Source organism: Telmatherina bonti (genome assembly GCF_933228915.1).
Source record: "Telmatherina bonti genome assembly, chromosome: 15".
NCBI lineage: Eukaryota > Metazoa > Chordata > Actinopteri > Atheriniformes > Telmatherinidae > Telmatherina > Telmatherina bonti.
Window position 1 is genome coordinate 36,411,256 of NC_136613.1, and position 26,903 is coordinate 36,438,158.

At 43.8% G+C, this 26,903-nt stretch overlaps 1 protein-coding gene across 1 annotated transcript; it reads left to right on the top strand.

Moving 5' to 3' along the window:
* On the top strand, positions 1–26,903 carry LOC306766768 (interleukin-10 receptor subunit beta-like). The gene is made up of 7 exons (XM_079254597.1): positions 1–204; positions 15,156–15,339; positions 20,924–21,093; positions 23,665–23,819; positions 25,346–25,496; positions 26,083–26,228; positions 26,439–26,903. Exons 1-7 carry the CDS (start codon positions 75–77, stop codon positions 26,562–26,564), a joined length of 1,062 nt encoding a protein of 353 aa, XP_079110723.1. The 5' UTR covers positions 1–74; the 3' UTR covers positions 26,565–26,903.

Genomic DNA, 26,903 nt, shown 5'->3' on the forward strand with positions numbered 1-26,903 from the left:
AGAAGGAGAAAAGTTTAGTTCCGCGTGTTTTCCCCACAGAGCGTCTCTTTATTAACAGTCTGGGCTTTCCCCTCATGTTGCTGGAAATGTTGGTGCCGGGAAACGCAGAAGTAAAACAGAGACGTGTTGCTCTGCGTTCAGATGGAAACATTTTGACGGACAACATGTCGGCTCGAGTCTGCTTCTTCATCCTCCTGACATCAGGTAACATTCACTCACTTTCTCGCCTACATGACGTCATGTGGAACCGGCTCGGTTCCGACCTGAGCTGGTACCACATGTTGCATACCCAGGTTTTCTGTGTCGGGTGAGTTTGTTTCCAGTCTGTGTTCACTGGGTTTACTGGGATCCGCTGTGGTCCAGGCAGAGCATGACAGGAATCCACCATCACTATTCATGTTAATGACAGGTGTCCACCATCACTATTCATGTTAATGACAGGTGTCCACCATCACTATTCATGTTAATGACAGGTGTCCACCATCACTATTCATGTTAATGACAGGTGTCCACCATCACTATTCATGTTAATGACAGGTGTCCACCATCACTATTCATGTTAGTGACAGGTGTCCACCATGACTATTCATGTTAATGACAGGTGTCCACCATCACTATTCATGTTGGTGATAGGTGTCCACCATCACTATTCATGTTAATGACAGGTGTCCACCATGACTATTCATGTTAATGACAGGTGTCCACCATGACTATTCATGTTAATGACAGGTGTCCACCATCACTATTCATGTTAATGACAGGTGTCCACCATCACTATTCATGTTAATGACGGGTGTCCACCATCACTATTCATGTTAATGACGGGTGTCCACCATGACTATTCATGTTGGTGACAGGTGTCCACCATCACTATTCATGTTAATGACAGGTGTCCACCATCACTATTCATGTTAATGACAGGTGTCCACCATCACTATTCATGTTGGTGACAGGTGTCCACCATCACTATTCATGTTAATGACAGGTGTCCACCATCACTATTCATGTTAATGACAGGTGTCCACCATCACTATTCATGTTAATGACAGGTGTCCACCATCACTATTCATGTTAATGACAGGTGTCCACCATGACTATTCATGTTAATGACAGGTGTCCACCATGACTATTCATGTTGGTGATAGGTGTCCACCATCACTATTCATGTTAATGACAGGTGTCCACCATGACTATTCATGTTAATGACAGGTGTCCACCATCACTATTCATGTTAATGACAGGTGTCCACCATCACTATTCATGTTAATGACGGGTGTCCACCATCACTATTCATGTTAATGACAGGTGTCCACCATGACTATTCATGTTGGTGACAGGTGTCCACCATCACTATTCATGTTAATGACAGGTGTCCACCATCACTATTCATGTTAATGACAGTTGTCCACCATGACTATTCATGTTGGTGACAGGTGTCCACCATCACTATTCATGTTAGTGACAGGTGTCCACCATCACTATTCATGTTAATGACAGGTGTCCACCATCACTATTCATGTTAATGACAGGTGTCCACCATCACTATTCATGTTAATGACAGGTGTCCACCATCACTATTCATGTTGGTGACAGGTGTCCACCATCACTATTCATGTTGGTGATAGGTGTCCACCATGACTATTCATGTTAATGACAGGTGTCCACCATCACTATTCATGTTAATGACAGGTGTCCACCATCACTATTCATGTTGGTGACAGGTGTCCACCATCACTATTCATGTTGGTGATAGGTGTCCACCATCACTATTCATGTTAATGACAGGTGTCCACCATCACTATTCATGTTGGTGACAGGTGTCCACCATCACTATTCATGTTGGTGACAGGTGTCCACCATCACTATTCATGTTGGTGACAGGTGTCCACCATCACTATTCATGTTGGTGACAGGTGTCCACCATCACTATTCATGTTGGTGACAGGTGTCCACCATCACTATTCATGTTGGTGACAGGTGTCCACCATCACTATTCATGTTAATGACAGGTGTCCACCATCACTATTCATGTTGGTGACAGGTGTCCACCATCACTATTCATGTTGGTGACAGGTGTCCACCATCACTATTCATGTTGGTGACAGGTGTCCACCATCACTATTCATGTTAATGACAGGTGTCCACCATCACTATTCATGTTGGTGACAGGTGTCCACCATCACTATTCATGTTGGTCATAGGTGTCCACCATCACTATTCATGTTAATGACAGGTGTCCACCATGACTATTCATGTTGGTGATAGGTGTCCACCATCACTATTCATGTTGGTGACAGGTGTCCACCATGACTATTCATGTTGGTGACAGGTATAGAAGACATGTATTCTGTGGAGCACTATGCGCGAGTGTGTGGGCGTATACAGGTGTTAGTGCGTGCGTGTGTGGGCGCGATTAGGTGTAAGTGCATGTGGGTGGCGCAAAGTTTTAAAAGGTACACTCTCACTTGGGGAAATGGTTTTTTTGGAGAGGCAGCTGGGTAGCCGTAATTTTTGTTGACCGTTTTTCGTTTTTCGCTTTTCTCCTTTGTAATTTGCTTTAGCCTTTTGTGTGTTTTCTTCAATATTATTCCGGTTTATTTTCTGTCAAGTCATCACAGCACGTTCTCTGTATATATAAAGCAACGCTGATCCCAATGAAAATAAACCATCTTAAAACGCAACTGGATCCAGCATATCTTTGGAAGGACGAAGCGCGTCACCAATATTACAGGACCCAACACCTCTCAGCGGCTTTAGGAAAAGGAAGCCGCAACATTTGTCAACAAAAAAGGCATCTATGAAAAGCTTCACGCTGCGCACCTGCCAAAGGAACGGGCCAGTGGTAGGAGAAAAGGAGCAGCTAAGTGCGCAAAACGCAATTCATTCATCTGAATACAGGTAAGCCAAGCCTGTTTCATGATTTTGTGGATTACGCTGAAAGCAATCCTGCTGTTGATGCCGCCGAGCGTCTTATAAGGAATGAATGAATGAAGCGGACATTTTGCGCCAGTGGAAGCGCTACTTCCTTCTGCCTGGCCGTGATTGAAACGGAATGGTGCGCAGCGCCGATGTTGTCTGGATATCAAGTTGTTGAATTGTGAAATCTGAATGTAAAAGGCATGAACCTCAAATATATCTCGGAACTTTGAATGTTGAGTAATGTGAAATGAAGTTTAATTAAAATGAGTCAAGCAAGCACGGGTTCAAACATGATGGAAAATGAAAGAGGGACAAGGGAAGTTAAACTCACCATAAAAGCTCTGGAAAACAAAATCGAACGACTCCAAAATGAGCGTAAAACTGCTACCAATAAAATCAAAGCATTAATACCACAAATTAAATCTCAGATGAAATTAAAGGAAAATGGTACAGAAATTTCTCTGGGACTTGAAAACTTAAATGTACTGTGTGAAAAGGCCCACTCAGCACACAAGGAGCTGTTGCCATTACTTCCAGAGGAGGAAAAGGAAAAAACAAAATGAATGGTTTTCCACCATTATGGAATATTCGGAGGCATTTACTGATGCAGTGAAAGACTGGCAAAAGGAGAATTTGCATAGAAATGCAGAACCACCACCACCACCAACTGCAAGCCCAGGCAGCGCTGACAAGCTGAAACCCTCTCATGAACCTGAAGCAGACATTCAAGTGGAACCTGAGGACAGTGTTTCAAATGTAGGGAGTAAAAGATCACATTACTCCTCCACAACCTCAAGATCCTCTGCACAATGGAAAGCGGAAGCAGAGCTGGCTGCATTAGAAGCAAAACAAAAACTGCTTGACGAAAAGCATGCACTTCAAGAGGAAGAAGAAAGACGACGGAAAAGAAAGGAGAAGTTTCAGTTGGACACTGAAATTGCTGAAAAAATGGCAACTCTAAATTTGCTAAAAGCCAGAAGCAGTATCGTCAGTGGAAGTCACAAATCAAGAGCTTCTGACGGGATGAACTCCTACCTGGAAAAGAAACAACATCCACAAAAGCCAAAACTTCTTAATGTGAAAGCATTAGAATTTATCCCATCGCTGTCCACAAAACCGAAGAGGAAAACCTGTGACGACGCACCTCCAACAGTAGAGCCATCTGTTCCTGCACTGACGCAGAATGGAAATGCATTTTGTGATGACAGCAATGGCATGTTTGATATAATGAGAAAGCAGAATGAAATAACATCACTTCTCATACAACAGCAATGCCTGTCTGCTCTTCCAAAAAGAGAAATCCCAGTATTTGATGGCGACCCTCTTAAGTTTTACTCTTTTATGAGAGCATTTGAATATGGAGTGGAATGTCATACAAATAACAACTATGATCGACTGTATTTTTTGGAACAATACACAAAAGGAAATGCAAAAGAGCTTGTGAGAAGTTGCCAATATATCGATGCACAAAGAGGATATTTCAAAGCAAAGGCGCTATTAAAGGAGCGTTACGGAAATGAGCAGAAGGTGGCATCGGCTTATATGGAAAGAGCATTGTCTTGGCCACAAATTAAACCAGAGGATGTGAAGGCTCTGTCGGAATACAGTCTCTTTCTCCGCAGCTGCTGTAATGCTATGGAGGACGTGCAATACCTACGTGATCTGGACACACCATCTAATATGCTGGACATTATAAAGAAATTGCCATACAGGATGAGAGAAAAATGGAGAAGTCATGCCTGCGACCTTCAGGAGAAATCAGACAGAAGAGCAAGGTTTATTGACATTACAGCCTTTGTTGAAAGGCAAGTGAAAATACTCACCGATCCAGTTTTTGGCAACATACACGATGCACCAACAATGCATTAAGGAGGAAGCAAACTCAAAGTCCAGCTCCGCCCTGGAATTAAAGGGACAAGTTTTGCCACAACTGTAGACCCTGTGGAAAGGAAATGTCTGTCTGAGAATAAGAGCAAAGATACTCACCAAACAAGGAGGCACATATGCCCCTGCTGTGAAGAAGGACATTCACTTGAGAAGTGTGTTAAGTTGGAAAGAATGGCTCACAAAGACAAGATGAGATTCTTAAAGGACAACGGATTCTGTTATAGCTGTCTGTGTAAAGGACACGTCAGTAAGGAATGCCGTAGAAGGATCTCTTGTTTCAAATGTGGCCTGAAACACCCAGCTGTTTTACACAGGGACAATGTGAGTAATGCTGATCAGACTGGGAGAAATGTCATGCAGTCTGTGGACAACACCCTGGTCTCGAGTGGTCTTACAGGGGCTGGAGAGCAGAACTGCAAACTTCCTATCGTGCCAGTCCAGGTCAAAGCAAAGAAGGGCAATAAAATTATCTGCACATATGCTTTCCTGGACCAAGGCAGCACAGCGGTATTCTGCACAGAATACCGCTGTTGCATAAACTCCATCTCACTGGAAAAAGGACCAACATTCTCCTGAGAACCATGGGTCAGGAAAGAGTGGTGAACAGCAATGTGGTCCCTGAGTTAGAGGTAGCAGCACTTAATTGTGACAACTTTATTGACTTGCCGAGAGCCTACACACAGAAGTCAATGCCAGTATATCAGAGCAACATACCTACAGAAAAGGATGTGAGAATGTGGCCACACTTAAAACACCTCACCTTACCTCAGATTGATGCAGGAATTGATCTGCTCATAGGAACCAATATTCCTAAAGCCATAGAGCCATTGGAGGTGATCCACAGTGTGAATGATGGACCTTATGCCATAAGGACTGTACTGGGCTGGACAGTGAATGGACCACTGGCAGGAGGAGGCAGTGGGCAGGCCATTGACTGTGAGTCAGTGACAGTAAACAGAGTCTCCGTCATACATCTGGATGAGCTGTGGAAACAACAGTTCAAGAATGATTTTCCTGAAACTGCCATGGATGAGCAGCCAGGTTTGTCCAAAGAGGATCAACGGTTCCTGGAATTAGTGAATACGTCTGTAAAGCATCTGGATGGTCACTATCAGATCGGTCTGCCTTTCAGAGAGCCAGAGGTCATTATGCCTAACAATAGGAAAGTGGTGGAACAGAGGTTGCACTACCTGAAAAGGAGGTTTCAGAAAGACTCACTGTTTCACTCAGAGTATACCACCTTCATGAACGACCTACTTGCGAGGGGCTATGCTGAGAGGGTGCCTGAGAAAGAGTTGAATTGTTGCGACGGCAAAGTCTGGTACATACCACACCATGGCATCCATCATCCAACTAAAGGGAAGCTGAGAGTGGTGTTTGATTGTGGTGCCAGCTTTAAAGGGAAATCACTCAATGATCAGCTACTTCAAGGCCCTGATCTAACTAGCTCACTGATAGGAGTTGTTACTCGATTCAGAAAGGAGCCTGTCATTATCATGGCAGACATGGAGTCCATGTTCCATCAGGTGCGAGTCCCTGCAGAGGATGCTGACCTCCTGAGGTTCCCGTGGTGGCCGCAGGGGGAGCTAGACCAAAAGCCAGTCGAGTTCAGGATGAAGGTACACCTATTTGGTGCAACCTCATCCCCTGCCTGTGCCAATTTCGCACTGAAGAAATGTGCCGAGGATTTTGGACACCTGTTTAAGGAGGAGACGGTTAATAAAATCCTGCATTGTTTCTATGTGGATGATTGCCTTGCATCTGTGTGTACTGAGGAGGAAGCAGTCACTTTGTACAGGGAACTTGTGGCTCTGTGTAAAAGGGGTGGATTTTGCCTTACGAAGTGGCTAAGCAACAGGCCAAAAGTTCTAGAGCATATTCCAGAAATGAACAGAGCTAAAGGAGTCATGAATTTGGATTTCGAGCAGCCATCCTTGCCTGTAGAGAGAGTGTTGGGTGTGGAATGGTGCATTCAATCTGACATGTTCAAATTCAAGATTGTGCTCCAGGAAAGGCCATTCACCCGCAGAGGGATTCTTTCAACACTGAGCTCTATTTACGATCCTTTGGGGATGTTGAGTCCTGTTGTACTGGTTGCTAAATTAATCTTAAGGGACCTGTGTAGAAAAGCACTTGGCTGGGACGAGCCTATACCTGAAGAAGTCTCCAAAAGGTGGACTGACTGGATACAAGGTCTTCATCTGTTGGACAACTTTAGGCTAAACAGATGCCTTAAACCTGTGGATTTTGGAGATGTAATAACAGCTCAATTACACCATTTTTGTGATGCCAGCCAAGATGGGTACGGTTCAGTAACCTATCTGCTGCTGCAAAACAAGCACCACCAGAGTCACATTGCCTTTATCATGGGGAAGTCACGTGTGGCTCCGATGAAAGCAGTTACCATCCCCAGAATGGAGCTTGTAGCAGCCACAATGGCCAGTCGCATGGACACTTTGTGGAGAAAGGAACTACACATCAACTTACAAGACTCTGTATTTTGGACAGACAGTGAATCAGTGTTAAAGTACATCAGGAACAAGACAACCAGGTTCAAAGTGTTTGTGGCAAACAGAGTGGCTGAGATTCTAAAATCTTCTCGTCAGGATCAGTGGAGATATGTGGACACAGGGTCAAACCCAGCAGATGCTGCCTCCCGTGGGGTTAAGGTGGAGAATTTCCTTAAGGATACAGCCTGGGTGTCAGCACCTCACTTTTTAGGCCTGCCAGAGAGTGAGTGGCCTGCAAATCCTGAGGCAGGTGAGCAGATCTCGCTGAATGATTCTGAAGTAAAAAACATCATCTCAGTGAATGCTGTGAAGACTGAGGAAGATCCAACTACTCACCTGATCCATTACTTTTCCTCCTGGACTCGTTTGAGAAAGTCTGTGGCGTGGATGCTAAGGTATAAAAAATGGCTGTTGTACCGTTACAAGAAAAGAAAGGAGCTGCAAACAAGCTCCCGCCTCACCGTGGAAGATCTTGAAGAAGCTGAGCTTGCAATAATAAAGTTTTCCCAGAAGAGATGTTTCCCAGAGGAGATCGAGAGTCTGGAGAAAGGGGAGAATGTTAAGAGAAGCAGTCGTCTGTTTGCATTATGTCCAACATTTGAAGATGGCATCCTGCGAGTAGGAGGCAGACTCAGTAGATCATCGATGCCAGCAGAGTCAAAACACCCTGTCATTCTGGCTAAAGAGCTCCACATCTCCATCCTCCTGCTCCGCCACATTCACCAGGAAGTTGGGCATGGAGGGAGAAATCATATGCTTTCCAAGCTCTGCGAGAAGTATTGGATTACTGGAGCGAGTACCGCAATTAAAGGCGTTTTGTCGAGATGCACCATCTGCAGAAGACAAAATGTTTCCCCTGTTTGCCAGCAGATGGCAGATTTGCCAAAAGACAGAATACAACCAGACCAGCCACCATTCACCTGCGTGGGAGTGGATTACTTCGGCCCATTTGAGGTGAAAAGCAGGAGGAGTATCGTAAAACGGTATGGTGTACTGTTCACCTGCCTCGCATCAAGGGCTGTCCACATCGAAGTAGCATCATCGTTGGACACGGATTCCTTTATTAATGCTCTCAGGCGCTTCATTGCCAGGAGGGGACAGGTGAAGGAACTGCGTTCTGATAATGGCACGAACTTTATTGGAGCTGAAAGGGAGCTAAAGATGGCAATTGAACAATGGAATCAGATGCAGATTAATAACTTGCTGCTACAGAAGGGCATCAAGTGGACTTTCAACCCACCAACAGGATCCCATCATGGAGGAGCGTGGGAAAGGCTCATTCGATCCGTGAGGAAAGTGCTCAATTCGACTTTAAAAGTACAACATTTGGACGAGGAAGGTCTTCAAACTGTGCTGTGTGAAGTTGAAGCCATTGTGAACAGCAGGCCAATCACAAAAGCATCCACAGATCCAAATGACCTGGAGGCTTTAACACCTAATCACCTGCTGCTGCAAAATAACTTACCTTCATTACCACCAGGAGTATTCCAGCCAACCGATGTTTATGCTAAGAGGAGATGGAGACAAGTTCAGTATATGTCAGACCTTTTTTGGAAACGGTGGACTAAAGAATACTTGCCTCTGATGCAGGAGCGCCAGCGTTGGGCTGGAGTCAAGCGGAATCTCATTCCTGGAGATGTTGTGATCATCGTGGACAGCACAGCTCCTCGAAACTCTTGGATTATGGGACGAGTGTTGGAGACTTTTCCTGATAAAAGGGGATTGGTCCGCCAGGTCCGGGTTAAAACCAAGACTGTTTGGACCGACCTATTACCAAGGTGTGTCTGTTGATGGAGGCAGATAGCGCATAAGGACCCACCTGGTCCTCTGGAACATTAGTGACTTTGTTTTTGCTGTTTTTTGGACCGGCGTGACCATCTATTGACTGAAGTGACTTTGAGCCTATTGGTCAAAATGGTGACCAGAAGAAAGAAAATTGCTATGTTGTATTTTCATAGACTGTGATACTCTCATGCCATTTATATATGTGTGTATATGTGTATGTATGTGTGTATATATGTATGTGTATGTATGTATGTATGTGTATATATGTATATGTATGTATGTATGTGTATGTATGTATGTATGTATGTATGTGTATATATGTATATGTATGTATGTATGTGTATGTATGTATGTATATATGTATATATATGCATATATATATATATATATATATATATATATGTATATATATATATATGTGTGTGTATATATATATATATATATATATATAATATATGTATTTGGATTGGTTATGTGATAACTATGTCTTCTAATTCCATGTTTGTTGAATTATTGTAGAAATCAATAATTAGGGGCTGGTGTATAGAAGACATGTATTCTGTGGAGCACTATGCGGTAGTGTGTGGGCGTATACAGGTGTTAGTGCGTGCGTGTGTGGGCGCGATTAGGTGTAAGTGCATGTGGGTGGCGCAAAGTTTTAAAAGGTACACTCTCACTTGGGGAAATGGTTTTTTGGGAGAGGCAGCTGGGTAGCCGTAATTTTTGTTGACCGTTTTTCGTTTTTCGCTTTTCTCCTTTGTAATTTGCTTTAGCCTTTTGTGTGTTTTCTTCAATATTATTCCGGTTTATTTTCTGTCAAGTCATCACAGCACGTTCTCTGTATATATAAAGCAACGCTGATCCCAATGAAAATAAACCATCTTAAAACGCAACTGGATCCAGCATATCTTTGGAAGGACGAAGCGCGTCACCAATATTACAGGACCCAACACCTCTCAGCGGCTTTAGGAAAAGGAAGCCGCAACAACAGGTGTCCACCATCACTATTCATGTTGGTGATAGGTGTCCACCACCTATCACCATCACTGGTGGATGTTACTCCGTCATAGCTTTACAGGCAGTTCTCTTCAGGATGACATGGATCGGACTGGAAAGCTGTGAAGACTGATCATTTCCTGTGTCTTAGTTTAACCCCTCTGTGACGAAATGGCAGATTATCTGGTGTTAATGTCACAGTTTTTAGGATTCATCCAGAGATCACTACTACACCATGATGATGTCATGATGACTAAATCTGATATCATGATGACTAAGTATGATGTCATGATGACTAAATCTGATATCATGATGACTAAGTATGATGTCATGTTGACTAAATCTGATATCATGATGACTAAGTATGATGTCATGATGACTAAATCTGATATCATGATGACTAAGTATGATGTCATGTTGACTAAATTGATATCATGATGACTAAGTATGATGTCATGATGACTAAATCTGATGTCATAATGACTAAATCTGATGTCATGATGACTAACCATGTCTGGGAAAGGACTAACAGGTCTGTGAAATGTGGGCATCACACGTTCACCTGTAATTAATAACTTCTTCAAACTATTGATGTTTACAACCTGCCAGGCTCTTGTTTCACCTGGTAATGTCTCCCGTTTACTGCCAGGAAGCGTAACTGAAGCATTAATTTCTGCTTTACGTGAGCTGACCGTGCCCCGGCTGCTTGGCTTGCTGGACATAATATTTAGTTCTGAGCAGTTTGGATTGTTTTTTTTCCGTGAAGATGACCTTTAATGCATGAAGATGAAATACAACATGAGCGCAAGATATTTCATCTCTGTTACTGTTTCTTCATGTAAACTGTTCACTTTAAATTGTTGTAAATGGACCTTATTAAAAATATAAAACATGGAGGCTGTTTTTTTCAGGTTTGTTATGAAATGATTTAGTAACACTCTGGCGCTCAGCATACGTCTAGATAAAGCTTCAGCAGTCTCCTGCATCAAACTGGCACGTTGTTGTAGCGCAACGTAACGGCAAATCATGGATAAAAGTAAACGGTGAGGCTCTAGGACGAGTCCCTGAGCGATGTGCACACGGGTACTAAGATGGATTTGTCCTGATGTACGTTGACACATTGTCCTCGGCTTTGTAAACACGCTGTGATCTATTTAACTACTATATGAGACAAATAAAAATGGTACCAGTTGTGATGAAAGCAAACTGTGGTTATCTGAAGTATAGTTAAGAGAGGCTGACCTGTCCAGATGCTGTTTAAGGAGGTAGCGATGAGCTGCTTCTGGTCTGAGTTAGGACTGGGCGATTAATCGATTTAATTGATTAATTGGAATTTGCTGTTTATGACGATTTATTTTAATAAAAATCAGGGTTTTTTCTGGGTTTTTTTTTGGGGTTTTTTTTTAAAACGCCAGGTTTTCAGTGTGGGAGGGGGCACATGCCACAGGGATCTGAAGCCAGATGTAGTCGACAGGCTCGTCTTTCTGCCAAAAATGTGTAAATTAAACACAAAACAGCAAGAATGTAATAATACATGTATGTTAGAAATATAGCTTTAATAACATCCAGGGAATTTTTTAAAAATAGCATTTTGTATCAAAGAGGTCAATTTTCTCAAAACACGTTAAGTGTAAAGAAACGTTAATTTTTATTCCCTCATTGCCAATGTGGGAAATGGTTTTAGTTATTTAATGTCAAAACACTCTAAAAGCCTCACGTAGACAGACAACCTAGTTCAAAAAGTTCAGTTCCCCAAATGTGTGATAGGGAATTTTTAGATTTTATAAATACCGAACTGGATGTCTACTTAGATTTAAATGCTACTCCTGAAATATCACCATTGACTCTGTGGGACTGTGCCAAGGCTTATATCAGAGGCCGCATAATATCTTTTGCGAGTGCCAGACGAAAGAAAAAGGAAGCCAGACAGTGTCAGTTACAGGAAAACATTAAGCGTGTGGAGCGACAACATAAAGAGACACCAAGCACTAAATTGTTCGAGGAGCTAAGATGTCTTCGTAAAGAACTTGACCATCTAATCACAGAGAAAATAGAGGGCTCATTAAGATTCACTAAACAAAAATACTACAAAAATGGTAACAGGGCAAGCAAATTATTAACAATGAGACTTAAGAAACAACAGTCTTTAAACACAGTCCAAAAACTCACGTCAGATGAAACTATGATAACTAACCCAGACAAGGTTGCTGACTGCTTTGCTGATTTCTATAAAGCCCTATATGAAAATCCAGAAACATGCAAAGATGATGCCAAATTGACATGTTTTTTGGAAAATATCAAACTAAAACCAACCTCTCCCTGAGGCTATGGCAAAACAATTAGATGAACCAGTTACTATTCAAGAAATTAAACAAGTAATTTCTCATCTTAAAAACAACAAAAGCCCAGGCTCAGATGGTTTCATCAATGAATTTTACAAAAAATTGCTCCTTTGTTGCTGAATGCCTATCATCATGCTTTGCAATCTGGAACCTGGAATGATGCCACAATTGTTGTGATTCATAAAGAGGGCAAAGATCCCACAAAGTGCCAATCATACAGACCTATTTCACTACTTAACACTGACCTACGCATTCTCACTACAATCTTAGCTAAACGTGTCAGTAAAATTGTTACAGAAATAATAAACCCAGACCAAACTGGGTTTATGACAGGGAGACACTATGGAGACATGCTCTGAGGCACATTTGGTGACCAGTTCCAGTATTTGGAGAGAGTATAAATGGAAAGTTATTTGTAGAGGGACTGGGAACCTTGACACCTGTTGGCGAAACTGTGGCACGGAAATCGGTACACATGCCCATATATTTTGGTCATGTCCCAATATCAAGCTGTATTGGGAGGATATTTTTACAGCCATCAACGTGGTCTTCAAACAATCTTTGGACAAGGAACCCCGCTTGGCAGTCTTGGGCCTAATCCCCGATGGCTTCAACGGAAGGGACAAAAAATACCTGTTGAGGAACTATTGACTGCTGCACTCAAATGTATAACCATGAAGTGGTTGAAACTGGAGCCACCCACTTATTCCATGTGGATTGAGAAAGTCAGAGAAATATATGTGATGGAAGGCGTTACCTTTTCACCAAGAATACAAAGGGAGTTGTTCATTAAAAGGTGGGGTCCTGCAACAGCCCTGTTGTGCCAAAAATAAGTCTGATGTGCGTGTATGTGTGTGTGTATATGTATGTATATGCATGTTACTGATACTATTTTATTCATTGTCATGTGTATATATATATATATATTTTTTTGTTTTGTTTTGTTTTGTTTTTATTTATTTATTTTTTTTCAATATTTGTTTTGTGTTGTTTTTTTTTTTTGTTCCAAGTCTGCATTACTTCGCAAATATTTAACCGCAGACATGCGGATGTTGCATATTTGTATTTCTTGAGCATTGCAAAATTCAATTAAAAAAAAAAAAAGTTGGAAAAAAGAAAAAAAAAGAAAAAATACTCTAAAAGGAATCACTATTTTTCTTCCAAGAGGAGGCACTTTTATTTATTTATTTATCAGTGTTTTGTTTTAGAATAAAATTACACAAGTGAAGTGAGGTCTATTCTTAAATGTATGATCAATACTTATCTCACAGTGGAAACGCACAAAATACAAACATGTTTCTTATAATGTTTACAGCGGCAGCGCCTGCATCTCTTTTTACAATCTCGTTTAACAGCTTGTTTAGTTGCGCTTTAAATTTAGGTAAACATCTGGGCTGATCGCAATAAAAGCATTTTTGAAAAAGAATAATTTTTGACATTTGTAATTTTTTTTCTTTTTCTTTACAGTAAAGGGAGAAAAAAAAATCGATTAAAATCGGAAATTGGAGTTGGTTTAAAAAAATCGGAGCTTTTATTTTTTGGCCATGTCGCCCAGCCCTAGTCTGAGTCCACGCTGATGTGCAGAAGATCTGCAACCTCTTCCAGGAGCTTTGATAAAACTGTCAGAATTTCCTGCTGTAAGACGTGATATGATGTATTTTCCAGTTACAAGCTTTTCTCCTGCCTGTCCATAACTGAGGATGTATATTTATAAATAAACTACTTCAGTGGATGTCAGTGAGTCACCCAATACATCACCAAATAATAACTAAATGTGATATAACTCAACAGAAATACATTGGAATCACGCAAGTTTGCCTTTGTGATTAGTTGGAAAAGAAAATGATACAACTATATTTTATCAAATATTTACACAATATAATTATATAGTATATATAGAATACAATAAATCATAAACCAAATAAATTCTAAAAGCCACTGATAAACTAAACGATGTGACTGCATGTGTCTGTGGAGGTAAAATACTGTAACATTATTGATGCGTGAATGAAAGGGTTAACGGTTTGCTGATGTGCTGCTGTTTGTGCTGAGAAAGGAGGTGCTCAGGTTGGATACATCTTTAGTTTTGCTATTTGATCATGCTTCTGTGATGCAGCCTTGAAACATTTCTGATCATTTATGAGTTATTCCTACGCTCCTGCATCGACGAGGTCTTGCTCCTGACAGGCCGAGTCGTATTTTAAGGTTTTACATCGGAGGGAGTCAGTCTGAAGTTCAGAGTTAAACGTCGTTTTCTTATTTCCTTATTGAAGCAGGACGTCCGGCTCGTCCTCACAAGCTGACTGACAGGATTTCACTCGTTTCGTTGGTTGTTTTGACACGGTTGAAGCAAGATGCACAGAACGAACCAGGATGTGGCTCATGGAAGGTACAGCTGACTGTGGACTGGGCGTAGAAGTTCATGGAGTCTCCAGATCGGGATGAAAACATCTGATGTTCTGATGGAACATGATGACCTGCTGTCAGCCTCAGGCTGTGCATTGATCATTCAGTGGGATTATTGATGATCACAAGGCTGACTTTGGTATTCCTGAGTGAAATGTTGTATTATCAGTTAAATGTGTTGCAGCTGAAGTCGGCGATGGTAATTTATACGTCCCTTCATGTAGGGACACGTTGTCGCTGGAATTTATCAGCATCCTGCCGTCTGGTGTTGGTTCTGAACAGCTGATCTCCTCTCTCTTCTCTCTGCCAGGCTGTTTGAGGGTCGCTCGCAGCGGTGAGCCTGGTACCATCATCCCACCCTGTCCAACAAACCTGTCAGGTGTCCCCGGTGTTCCCACCAATGTCCACCTGACCTCCACCAACATGGACCTGGTGCTGCGATGGGATCCACCTGAAGGAGCATGCAGCGGGCTGATCTACACCACCATGCTCAAGTGCGTTTTCTCAAGTCTAGACCTTCTATTTAGTCATTACATGTTCTGAAATACGTACTTACATGATACCGGATCTGAAAAACGCTGAAACGCTGCTGCAGTCAAATCCATCAGAACAACAAGAAAACGTCTTTATGAACATATGAAGCAGGAGTGGTGTGCTCGGTGACCCTGTGCTTCAGACACAGATGGGCGGTGGAACCAGATCTACCTTCTGAACTGGAAACAGAAGAAATGGTTTTCATCATCAGTTTTATTCCCTCATTTTTCACGTATTGACTGGAGAGAAAAGCAGCAAAAACATCCACAGTTAAGATCTCCCTGCTGGAGTCCTGGAAGATCTTCATCTCCGTGGAAACCAGCAGGACCTTCATCTCCGTGGAAACCAGCAGGACCTTCATGATTCATGTCAAACAAAGACAGAGTCACAGGAGACACATCAGTTTCTACAGCTGGAGTAAAGACATGATGGATGGATGGGTGGATGGTTCCCTGTAGGTTTAGAACTTCTGTTAGAGAAAACATCTTTTCCACCTGGATATAAGGACGGACGAGGATCTGGTAAACCGCAGATGAGCTAGTTTTCCTGCAGCATGTGAACCAAGCGACAACCTCCAGCAGTTAAAAGTGAAGTCTATTTGGAAGTGCATAAAACTGCAGTTCCCCCTTCATCCACTAGGGGCTGCAGAACAGAACAAATCCCCATAGACTCCCATGTTAAAAAGACCAACTTCACAGCAGGAATAAACATGTTTACAGCAGGAATAAACATGTTTACAGCAGATATAAACATGTTTACAGCAGAAATAAACATGTTTACAGCAGAAATAAACATGTTTACAGCAGATATAAACATGTCTACAGCAGAAATAAACATGTTTAAAGCAGATATAAACATGTTTACAGCAGAAATAAACATGTTTACAGCAGAAATAAACATGTTTACAGCAGATATAAACATGTTTACAGCAGAAATAAACATGTTTAAAGCAGATATAAACATGTTTACAGCAGAAATAAACATGTTTACAGCAGATATAAACATGTTTACAGCAGAAATAAACATGTTTACAGCAGATATAAACATGTTTACAGCAGATATAAACATGTTTACAGCAGAAATAAACATGTTTAAAGCAGATATAAACATGTTTACAGCAGAAATAAACATGTTTACAGCAGAAATAAACATGTTTACAGCAGATATAAACATGTTTACAGCAGAAATAAACATGTTTAAAGCAGATATAAACATGTTTACAGCAGAAATAAACATGTTTACAGCAGATATAAACATGTTTACAGCAGATATAAACATGTTTACAGCAGAAATAAACATGTTTAAAGCAGATATAAACATGTTTACAGCAGAAATAAACATGTTTACAGCAGAAATAAACATGTTTACAGCAGATATAAACATGTTTACAGCAGAAATAAACATGTTTAAAGCAGATATAAACATGTTTACAGCAGAAATAAACATGTTTACAGCAGAAATAAACATGTTTACAGCAGAAATAAACATGTTTACAGCAGATATAAACATGTTTACAGCAGATATAAACATGTTTACAGCAGAAATAAACATGTTTACAGCAGATATAAACACGTTTACAGCAGATATAAACACGTTTACAGCAGATATAAACACGTTTACAGCAGAAATAAACACGTTTACAGCAGATATAAACACGTTTACAGCAGATATAAACACGTTTACAGCAGATATAAACACGTTTACAGCAGAAATAAACACGTTTACAGCAGAAATAAACATGTTTACAGCAGATATAAACACGTTTACAGCAGAAATAAACACGTTTACAGCAGGAATAAACATGTTTACAGCAGAAATAAACATGTTTACAGCAGATATAAACATGTTTACAGCAGATATAAACATGTTTACAGCAGAAATAAACATGTTTAAAGCAGATATAAACATGTTTACAGCAGAAATAAACATGTTTACAGCAGAAATAAACATGTTTACAGCAGATATAAACATGTTTACAGCAGAAATAAACATGTTTAAAGCAGATATAAACATGTTTACAGCAGAAATAAACATGTTTACAGCAGATATAAACATGTTTACAGCAGAAATAAACATGTTTACAGCAGATATAAACATGTTTACAGCAGATATAAACACGTTTACAGCAGATATAAACACGTTTACAGCAGATATAAACACGTTTACAGCAGATATAAACACGTTTACAGCAGAAATAAACACGTTTACAGCAGATATAAACACGTTTACAGCAGATATAAACACGTTTACAGCAGATATAAACACGTTTACAGCAGAAATAAACACGTTTACAGCAGAAATAAACATGTTTACAGCAGATATAAACACGTTTACAGCAGAAATAAACACGTTTACAGCAGGAATAAACATGTTTACAGCAGAAATAAACATGTTTACAGCAGATATAAACATGTTTACAGCAGATATAAACATGTTTACAGCAGAAATAAACATGTTTAAAGCAGATATAAACATGTTTACAGCAGAAATAAACATGTTTACAGCAGAAATAAACATGTTTACAGCAGATATAAACATGTTTACAGCAGAAATAAACATGTTTAAAGCAGATATAAACATGTTTACAGCAGAAATAAACATGTTTACAGCAGATATAAACATGTTTACAGCAGAAATAAACATGTTTACAGCAGATATAAACATGTTTACAGCAGATATAAACATGTTTACAGCAGAAATAAACATGTTTACAGCAGATATAAACACGTTTACAGCAGATATAAACACGTTTACAGCAGATATAAACACGTTTACAGCAGAAATAAACACGTTTACAGCAGATATAAACACGTTTACAGCAGATATAAACACGTTTACAGCAGATATAAACACGTTTACAGCAGAAATAAACACGTTTACAGCAGAAATAAACATGTTTACAGCAGATATAAACACGTTTACAGCAGAAATAAACACGTTTACAGCAGAAATAAACACGTTTAAAGCAGATATAAACACGTTTACAGCAGAAATAAACACGTTTACAGCAGATATAAACATGTTTACAGCAGGAATAAACATGTTTACAGCAGAAATAAACACGTTTACAGCAGAAATAAACATGTTTACAGCAGATATAAACACGTTTACAGCAGAAATAAACACGTTTACAGCAGAAATAAACACGTTTAAAGCAGATATAAACACGTTTACAGCAGAAATAAACACGTTTACAGCAGATATAAACATGTTTACAGCAGGAATAAACATGTTTACAGCAGAAATAAACATGTTTACAGCAGATATAAACATGTTTACAGCAGATATAAACATGTTTACAGCAGAAATAAACATGTTTACAGCAGAAATAAACATGTTTACAGCAGATATAAACATGTTTACAGCAGGAATAAACATGTTTACAGCAGAAATAAACATGTTTACAGCAGATATAAACATGTTTACAGCAGATATAAACATGTTTACAGCAGAAATAAACATGTTTACAGCAGAAATAAACATGTTTACAGCAGGAATAAACATGTTTACAGCCTGGTACAAAAATCCATTTTAGGTTTAATAGGTCAGGTTTACCTTCATGACAACTGTGGGGGGAGTGAATTTTTTTCTAACTTGCCCGTTTAAAAGTAATTTAATCTTGAAGTTCAGCATATTTAGGGGCGTGTCCTTTTTATTGACAGGTACCCGATCTCCTGCTTCAAGTCAGAAGAACGTAGAACAACCGCGGTTTTTAGCTGGTTAACAACGTGACTTAGCTTTAGCCCGCTTACCTCCGTTAGCTGGTTAGCTCCTGTTATCTCTGGGTTAGCTCGGTTAGCTCTTAGCTACAGAAAGCTCGGAGTTCACTCGATGTCAATCATCCACCATGACGCTCACAGCCCCCCTCTCAGCTCCACCTCTTTGCCCATATTTGTATTTTCCGGGCGAGACGACGCGCATGCCTCTGCCAAGATGGTGATGGTAGGAACCGCCCACCGAGCTTCAATTCAACTTTTCAGAAACCTTCAGGTGACGTCACGGAGGCTCCGCCCATCTTTTTATCCAGTCTGCGATGTGAACGCACCATGTTTACAGCAGAAATAAACATGTTTACAGCAGATATAAACATGTTTACAGCAGATATAAACATGTTTACAGCAGAAATAAACATGTTTACAGCAGATATAAACACGTTTACAGCAGAAATAAACACGTTTACAGCAGAAATAAACACGTTTAAAGCAGATATAAACACGTTTACAGCAGAAATAAACACGTTTACAGCAGATATAAACATGTTTACAGCAGGAATAAACATGTTTACAGCAGAAATAAACACGTTTACAGCAGAAATAAACATGTTTACAGCAGATATAAACACGTTTACAGCAGAAATAAACACGTTTACAGCAGAAATAAACACGTTTAAAGCAGATATAAACACGTTTACAGCAGAAATAAACACGTTTACAGCAGATATAAACATGTTTACAGCAGGAATAAACATGTTTACAGCAGAAATAAACATGTTTACAGCAGATATAAACATGTTTACAGCAGATATAAACATGTTTACAGCAGAAATAAACATGTTTACAGCAGAAATAAACATGTTTACAGCAGATATAAACATGTTTACAGCAGGAATAAACATGTTTACAGCAGAAATAAACATGTTTACAGCAGATATAAACATGTTTACAGCAGATATAAACATGTTTACAGCAGAAATAAACATGTTTACAGCAGAAATAAACATGTTTACAGCAGGAATAAACATGTTTACAGCCTGGTACAAAAATCCATTTTAGGTTTAATAGGTCAGGTTTACCTTCATGACAACTGTGGGGGGAGTGAATTTTTTTCTAACTTGCCCGTTTAAAAGTAATTTAATCTTGAAGTTCAGCATATTTAGGGGCGTGTCCTTTTTATTGACAGGTACCCGATCTCCTGCTTCAAGTCAGAAGAACGTAGAACAACCGCGGTTTTTAGCTGGTTAACAACGTGACTTAGCTTTAGCCCGCTTACCTCCGTTAGCTGGTTAGCTCCTGTTATCTCTGGGTTAGCTCGGTTAGCTCTTAGCTACAGAAAGCTCGGAGTTCACTCGATGTCAATCATCCACCATGACGCTCACAGCCCCCCTCTCAGCTCCACCTCTTTGCCCATATTTGTATTTTCCGGGCGAGACGACGCGCATGCCTCTGCCAAGATGGTGATGGTAGGAACCGCCCACCGAGCTTCAATTCAACTTTTCAGAAACCTTCAGGTGACGTCACGGAGGCTCCGCCCATCTTTTTATCCAGTCTGCGATGTGAACGCACCATGTCAGCAGGACGTGAGGCCTCAGAAAGCATCTTCACTGTTGATAAACGTTTATATCTGTGCCTGCTTTTCAACACATGCTCAGAAAAAGGTTTGCAGCTTATTGTCAGGCTGTTGTGGAGACAAATATCTCTCCAGAGAAGACTCCTTCAGGAGCAGAGAGGGAGGAGATGGAGGTGTAAAAGCAGCCTCCGTCACCGTGGAGACGCTACGCCAGCATCGGAGCATGAAGTGACCAAAGTTGTGTTTTTTTAATCGCAGGAGCTCCGTGACTGCCTACACACCCAGCTGTGTGAACGTCTCAGCCCACCAGTGTGACCTCACCACCTCCATCAGCATCTATGGGACGTATACTGGGCGGGTTCAGGCGCTGTGGGGGGACACCCGCTCAGACTGGGAGACAAGTGATTCCTTTGTTGTGGACAAACAGAGTGAGTTAAACGGGATGTTATGTTGATGTGAAAACCTGCTGAGCTGCTTTCCAACATCTGTCGAGTCCGTTTAAAGAAACTTCAGGATGTTTTTCAGGCTTTAAACTGAATGGAAGAAAAGATGCAGCTCTGTGGGTTAGATGTGCTCGGCTTGATCATGAATACGCTTCTTCTCATCACGAGACGCTTTCACTCTGACCCACCGAACACGTCAGGACGTCCTCTCTGCACGTTACGTAGACAGTGTCGTTGGTTTGTCCAGTTTCTGGTTGTTCAGACGGAAAGCCCAGGTGGGTCTTCTGGATGTGGCCCTGCTTCTCCAGGGTCAGCCGGTTCATGCCTTCAGGCTACACGGGACACAATCAGGAGACGCTGAGGAGCCGAGACAGGAGATCAGTACGGGACGTTGGTAGAACCTGAATGGTCCAATGTCCACTTCTGCTGCTGTAGACGCCATGTTCTCTCTGACCCGTCTGTTCTCTCTGACCCGTCTGTTCTCTCTGACCCGTCTGTTCTCTCTGACCTGTCTGTTCTCTCTGACCTGTCTGTTCTCTCTGACCCGTCTGTTCTCTCTGACCTGTCTGTTCTCTCTGACCCGTCTGTTCTCTCTGACCTGTCTGTTCTCTCTGACCCGTCTGTTCTCTCTGACCCGTCTGTTCTCTCTGACCTGTCTGTTCTCTCTGACCTGTCTGTTCTCTCTGACCTGTCTGTTCTCTCTGACCCGTCTGTTCTCTCTGACCCGTCTGACCTCTGACCCGTCTGTTCTCTCTGACCTGTCTGTTCTCTCTGACCTGTCTGTTCTCTCTGACCTGTCTGTTCTCTCTGACCCGTCTGTTCTCTCTGACCTGTCTGTTCTCTCTGACCCGTCTGTTCTCTCTGACCCGTCTGTTCTCTCTGACCTGTCTGTTCTCTCTGACCTGTCTGTTCTCTCTGACCCGTCTGTTCTCTCTGACCTGTCTGTTCTCTCTGACCCGTCTGTTCTCTCTGACCTGTCTGTTCTCTCTGACCCGTCTGTTCTCTCTGACCTGTCTGTTCTCTCTGACCTGTCTGTTCTCTCTGACCTGTCTGTTCTCTCTGACCCGTCTGTTCTCTCTGACCCGTCTGTTCTCTCTGACCCGTCTGTTCTCTCTGACCCGTCTGTTCTCTCTGACCTGTCTGTTCTCTCTGACCTGTCTGTTCTCTCTGACCCGTCTGTTCTCTCTGACCCGTCTGTTCTCTCTGACCTGTCTGTTCTCTCTGACCTGTCTGTTCTCTCTGACCCGTCTGTTCTCTCTGACCCGTCTGTTCTCTCTGACCTGTCTGTTCTCTCTGACCCGTCTGTTCTCTCTGACCCGTCTGTTCTCTCTGACCCGTCTGTTCTCTCTGACCCGTCTGTTCTCTCTGACCTGTCTGTTCTCTCTGACCTGTCTGTTCTCTCTGACCCGTCTGTTCTCTCTGACCCGTCTGTTCTCTCTGACCTGTCTGTTCTCTCTGACCCGTCTGTTCTCTCTGACCTGTCTGTTCTCTCTGACCCGTCTGTTCTCTCTGACCCGTCTGTTCTCTCTGACCCGTCTGTTCTCTCTGACCCGTCTGTTCTCTCTGACCTGTCTGACCTCTGACCCGTCTGTTCTCTCTGACCCGTCTGTTCTCTCTGACCCGTCTGTTCTCTCTGACCCGTCTGTTCTCTCTGACCTGTCTGTTCTCTCTGACCTGTCTGTTCTCTCTGACCTGTCTGTTCTCTCTGACCCGTCTGTTCTCTCTGACCTGTCTGTTCTCTCTGACCTGTCTGTTCTCTCTGACCTGTCTGTTCTCTCTGACCCGTCTGTTCTCTCTGACCCGTCTGTTCTCTCTGACCTGTCTGTTCTCTCTGACCCGTCTGTTCTCTCTGACCTGTCTGTTCTCTCTGACCCGTCTGTTCTCTCTGACCCGTCTGTTCTCTCTGACCTGTCTGACCTCTGACCCGTCTGTTCTCTCTGACCCGTCTGTTCTCTCTGACCCGTCTGTTCTCTCTGACCTGTCTGTTCTCTCTGACCTGTCTGTTCTCTCTGACCCGTCTGTTCTCTCTGACCCGTCTGTTCTCTCTGACCTGTCTGTTCTCTCTGACCCGTCTGTTCTCTCTGACCCGTCTGTTCTCTCTGACCCGTCTGACCTCTGACCCGTCTGTTCTCTCTGACCCGTCTGTTCTCTCTGACCCGTCTGTTCTCTCTGACCTGTCTGTTCTCTCTGACCTGTCTGTTCTCTCTGACCCGTCTGTTCTCTCTGACCCGTCTGTTCTCTCTGACCCGTCTGTCCTCTCTGACCTCTGACCTGTCTGTTCTCTCTGACCCGTCTGTCCTCTCTGACCTCTGACCCGTCTGTTCTCTCTGACCCGTCTGTCCTCTCTGACCTCTGACCCGTCTGTTCTCTCTGACCCGTCTGTCCTCTCTGACCTCTGACCTGTCTGTTCTCTCTGACCCGTCTGTCCTCTCTGACCTCTGACCCGTCTGTTCTCTCTGACCCGTCTGTCCTCTCTGACCTCTGACCTGTCTGTTCTCTCTGACCCGTCTGTTCTCTCTGACCCGTCTGACCTCTGACCCTGACCTCTCTCTGCAGCCCTCATCGGACCCCCCAACGTGACGCTCCTGTCCAGTGGGGGGAAGCTGGAGGTGGTCATCAGAGACCCGGTGTTTAAACGGACCACGCTGAAGGAGGTTTACCACAGCGTCGCCTACAACATCACCTACTGGAAGGACGGGCAGGAAGACCAGGTGAGATGTTTCAGGACTTCCTGTGAGGAAGATTCCTGCTGGTTTCCGTCTCCCGGGGGAATTCGGAGGAACGCCATCAGTTATCTGATGTACAGAAATCAAGGAGAGTGTGGAAGAGAACAGGTGTGTAGGGTGTGCTCAAGGAGGAAGTGTGGATGTGTGTGTGTGTGTGTGTGTGTGTGTGTGTGTGTGTGTGTGTGTGTGTGTGCGTGCGTGGGTGCGTGGAGGGTCTTGGTGCTCGGGGAGCGCTGCTGGTGCACTGGGGTGCGGCCTGGCTGCCGCTCGGTGGCGGTCTGGGGATCCCGGCCCTCCGTCGGTGTGGGCTGGGCCCTCTGCCTGCGGGGGTGGGGGGCTGCTTCTGGGCTCTTGGGGCCGTGGGGCCCGCGCTCTGTCTGCCCTGGGGGGCCGGTGCCCGGCGGGGCCGGTCCTCGCTGGTCCGGGCCTGCTGGGGCCTGTTCCCCCTGACTGCGGGGGACTCTGGCTGGGACCCCCCTCTGCCGCCTCCTGGGTCGGTGCATGGCTGGCTCCGGGGTGGGGCGGTTGGGGTCTGCGCCTGGGGATGGCTGCCGATGGCCCGGGTCTCGGGGGTCCTCCTGGCGTGCCTCTTGCCTTTGTGTGGGAGGGGTCACACTGGCATGATCTTCTCTGAACACGTTCCACTCTGCATGTTCTGCATGTGACACAGTCACCAAGTCGTACATCTGTAGGTTTTTTTTCCCCTCTCTTCATCTTTTTCACTTTTCCTATGAGATGTTTTCTCTTCTTTCTCTTTCTGTCTCTCGTCTGTCCTCTCCAGTCCAGCAGAACAAACTTACAATGCAAACAATAAAGCAACATAAATATAGAAATAAAATTCAGAAAGTCAAGAGGATCATTATATCTATAAAGCTTCCCTTGCTCAGCAGAACAGCATCCAGACCATCATTCTGCTGCCTAAATGCTGGACAAGACACTTTTTTTTTAAAAAAAAGAAAGAAATCAATAACTGCAGGTTTTTTTTATTTAATATGTCTTTACCAAAGAAATGAAGTGTCGTCTGGATTCTTTCAATGTTGCACAAACAAACTGCAACAACTAATGTTTCCGTTCTTTTAGTTTTTCAGTATTTAAGGGGATCCTCCCTCCGGCTCTGTCTCCTCCCGGCGGCGGCGGTCTTGGTGTGGCTGGAGGCCCCGACCCTGGACGGATGTCTGGGTGGGAGCCAGGGATTCTCCGGACCCCGGAGTGCTGGCGCTGATGGGGGGACGACCGGGGTGCCGCCTCCTGCGGCCGTTGGTGGGGCTTGGGAAGCAGAGGGAGGGTTTGGGGGAGGGGTTGTTGGGGGGGGTGGGCTACAGACGTGTCCGTGTCCCCAGGGATCCCACCCCTGGTATCGTGGTGGCGCCGGCCCGCGATGGTTTTGCTCTGGGCCCGCTGGGTCTTGGCCGGGTCTCTGCTGGGGGGTACAGGTGGCCGTTCGTCCTGGTGCTGCAGTGTCTACGTGGAATCTCCCTCTCACCCTAACGGCTGCTTTTTGTCCCCCACAGGCCAAAAGCATCACCCAAATACAGCAGAACCGGCTGGTTCTGGATGAGCTGGACCCGCTGAGCAAGTACTGTGTCAGAGTCCAAATCCACACAGTCAGGAACCCCAGACCCAGTCAGCCCAGCAGCATCGTCTGTGAGACAACCAGCAGCGGTAAGAGCCTCAGAGTTCATCACTTCTACAGCAGACCAGCTTCCAGGCAGCTTCAGACCTGAACCGATCCAGGGTCACCTGGTCTCTCTGCACACCAAGTTCTGAAACAAAACGGATCAAGATGGTCAGAAGATGGACGCTACTGACAGAAACATTCAGCAGAAGACATGTAGGAGACATGTGGAAGGTTTTAGTGTAGCGGAGACAGAAAACCCGCCATCCTCACAGCGAAGTGGAGCCGGACCATGAAGTCCTGCAGGTCCCGTTTTCCTGCAGCGCGGCGTCTTCGTACAGCTGCAGCGTCCCCTCACCCCCTTTCTGATCGGACCAGGAGACGAGACAAAGTTCAGCTGCGTCTCCCCGACGGACACGCAGGTCTCTCTGAAGGACACGCAGGTCTGATGGGGGGATGTCTCCATCAGCAGGGAAGCTGATCAGATCTGAGGGAAGGTACTGGAGTAAAACCAGTTTAAAGCTTCAGACTGGGACAGCGGACCCTCTCCAGCAGGACCTGGTGATGAAGAAACCAGGCTCAAGCTGAAACTCTGCTGCTCACCAGTACATTTACTGGTTTTTGTTCTTGCAGAGGAAGAAACTCTGTGGCTGGTGGCGGTGGTGGTGTTCGTCGTCATGGCAACGGTGGTGTCGCTGGTGGTGGTCCTGGTGCTGAAGTGGAAGAGCATCTCCCAGTTCCTCTACCCAAAAGATGCTCTGATGCGGCACTATCCGGAGGTTTGTGTGTTTCTGGAGCGTTTCCATGGCGATGTTGGTCTGGGTGTGTTTCTCCTTCTTCCTCATGTTTAACGCCACAGCAGCCAATCTCAGCGCAGATGTTTCCTGTCCGTCATGTCGGACAGACGTCTCCACCCTGCCAACCACAAAGCCGGCGTGTGTTTTCATCTTACCTTCAGCTAAAGTGTGATTGTCCTCCTGCCTCCCCAGGCTCTGCTGGAAGCACCTCCCTCCTCCGGCCGCGTGGCCCTGCGGAGCATGGAGCCGGCGGAGGAGATCAGCCACCGAGTCACGGTGGAGGACAGAGGCCTCGTGGAGGCAGCAGAGAGCAGCTGAAGGCGCCGATCATCCATCGCCATGTCAGCGCACGCCGCCACCTTCCCGCCATTTTCTGGCATCATGTGAAACAGGAATGAAGCAGGAAACCGTTTCAGGCGGTTCAGTCAGCCTCCAACACGTCCAACTTAATCAGAGACAAACTGTAGAGAATAGACTGATGAATAAATACAATCATTAACTGCTGCTTGGTCAGCAGAGGGACGCCAGCGGGGACAGCAGAGTCCATTAGAGTCCGTCTGTCCTGCGGGGACAGCAGAGTCCATTAGGGTCCGTCTGTCCTGCGGGGACAGCAGAGTCCATTAGGGTCCGTCTGTCCTGCGGGGACAGCAGAGTCCA

What these genes read in the sequence shown, in the direction of transcription:
- LOC306766768 (XM_079254597.1), top strand. Translation starts at nt 75, where the DNA reads ATGTTGCTGGAAATGTTGGTGCCGGGAAACGCAGAAGTAAAACAGAGA. An exon ending in CTGTGAGACAACCAGCAGCG is followed by an intron (nt 25,497 to 26,082) that starts GTAAGAGCCTCA and finishes TTGTTCTTGCAG; the next exon opens with AGGAAGAAACTCTGTGGCTG. An exon ending in TGATGCGGCACTATCCGGAG is followed by an intron (nt 26,229 to 26,438) that starts GTTTGTGTGTTT and finishes CTGCCTCCCCAG; the next exon opens with GCTCTGCTGGAAGCACCTCC.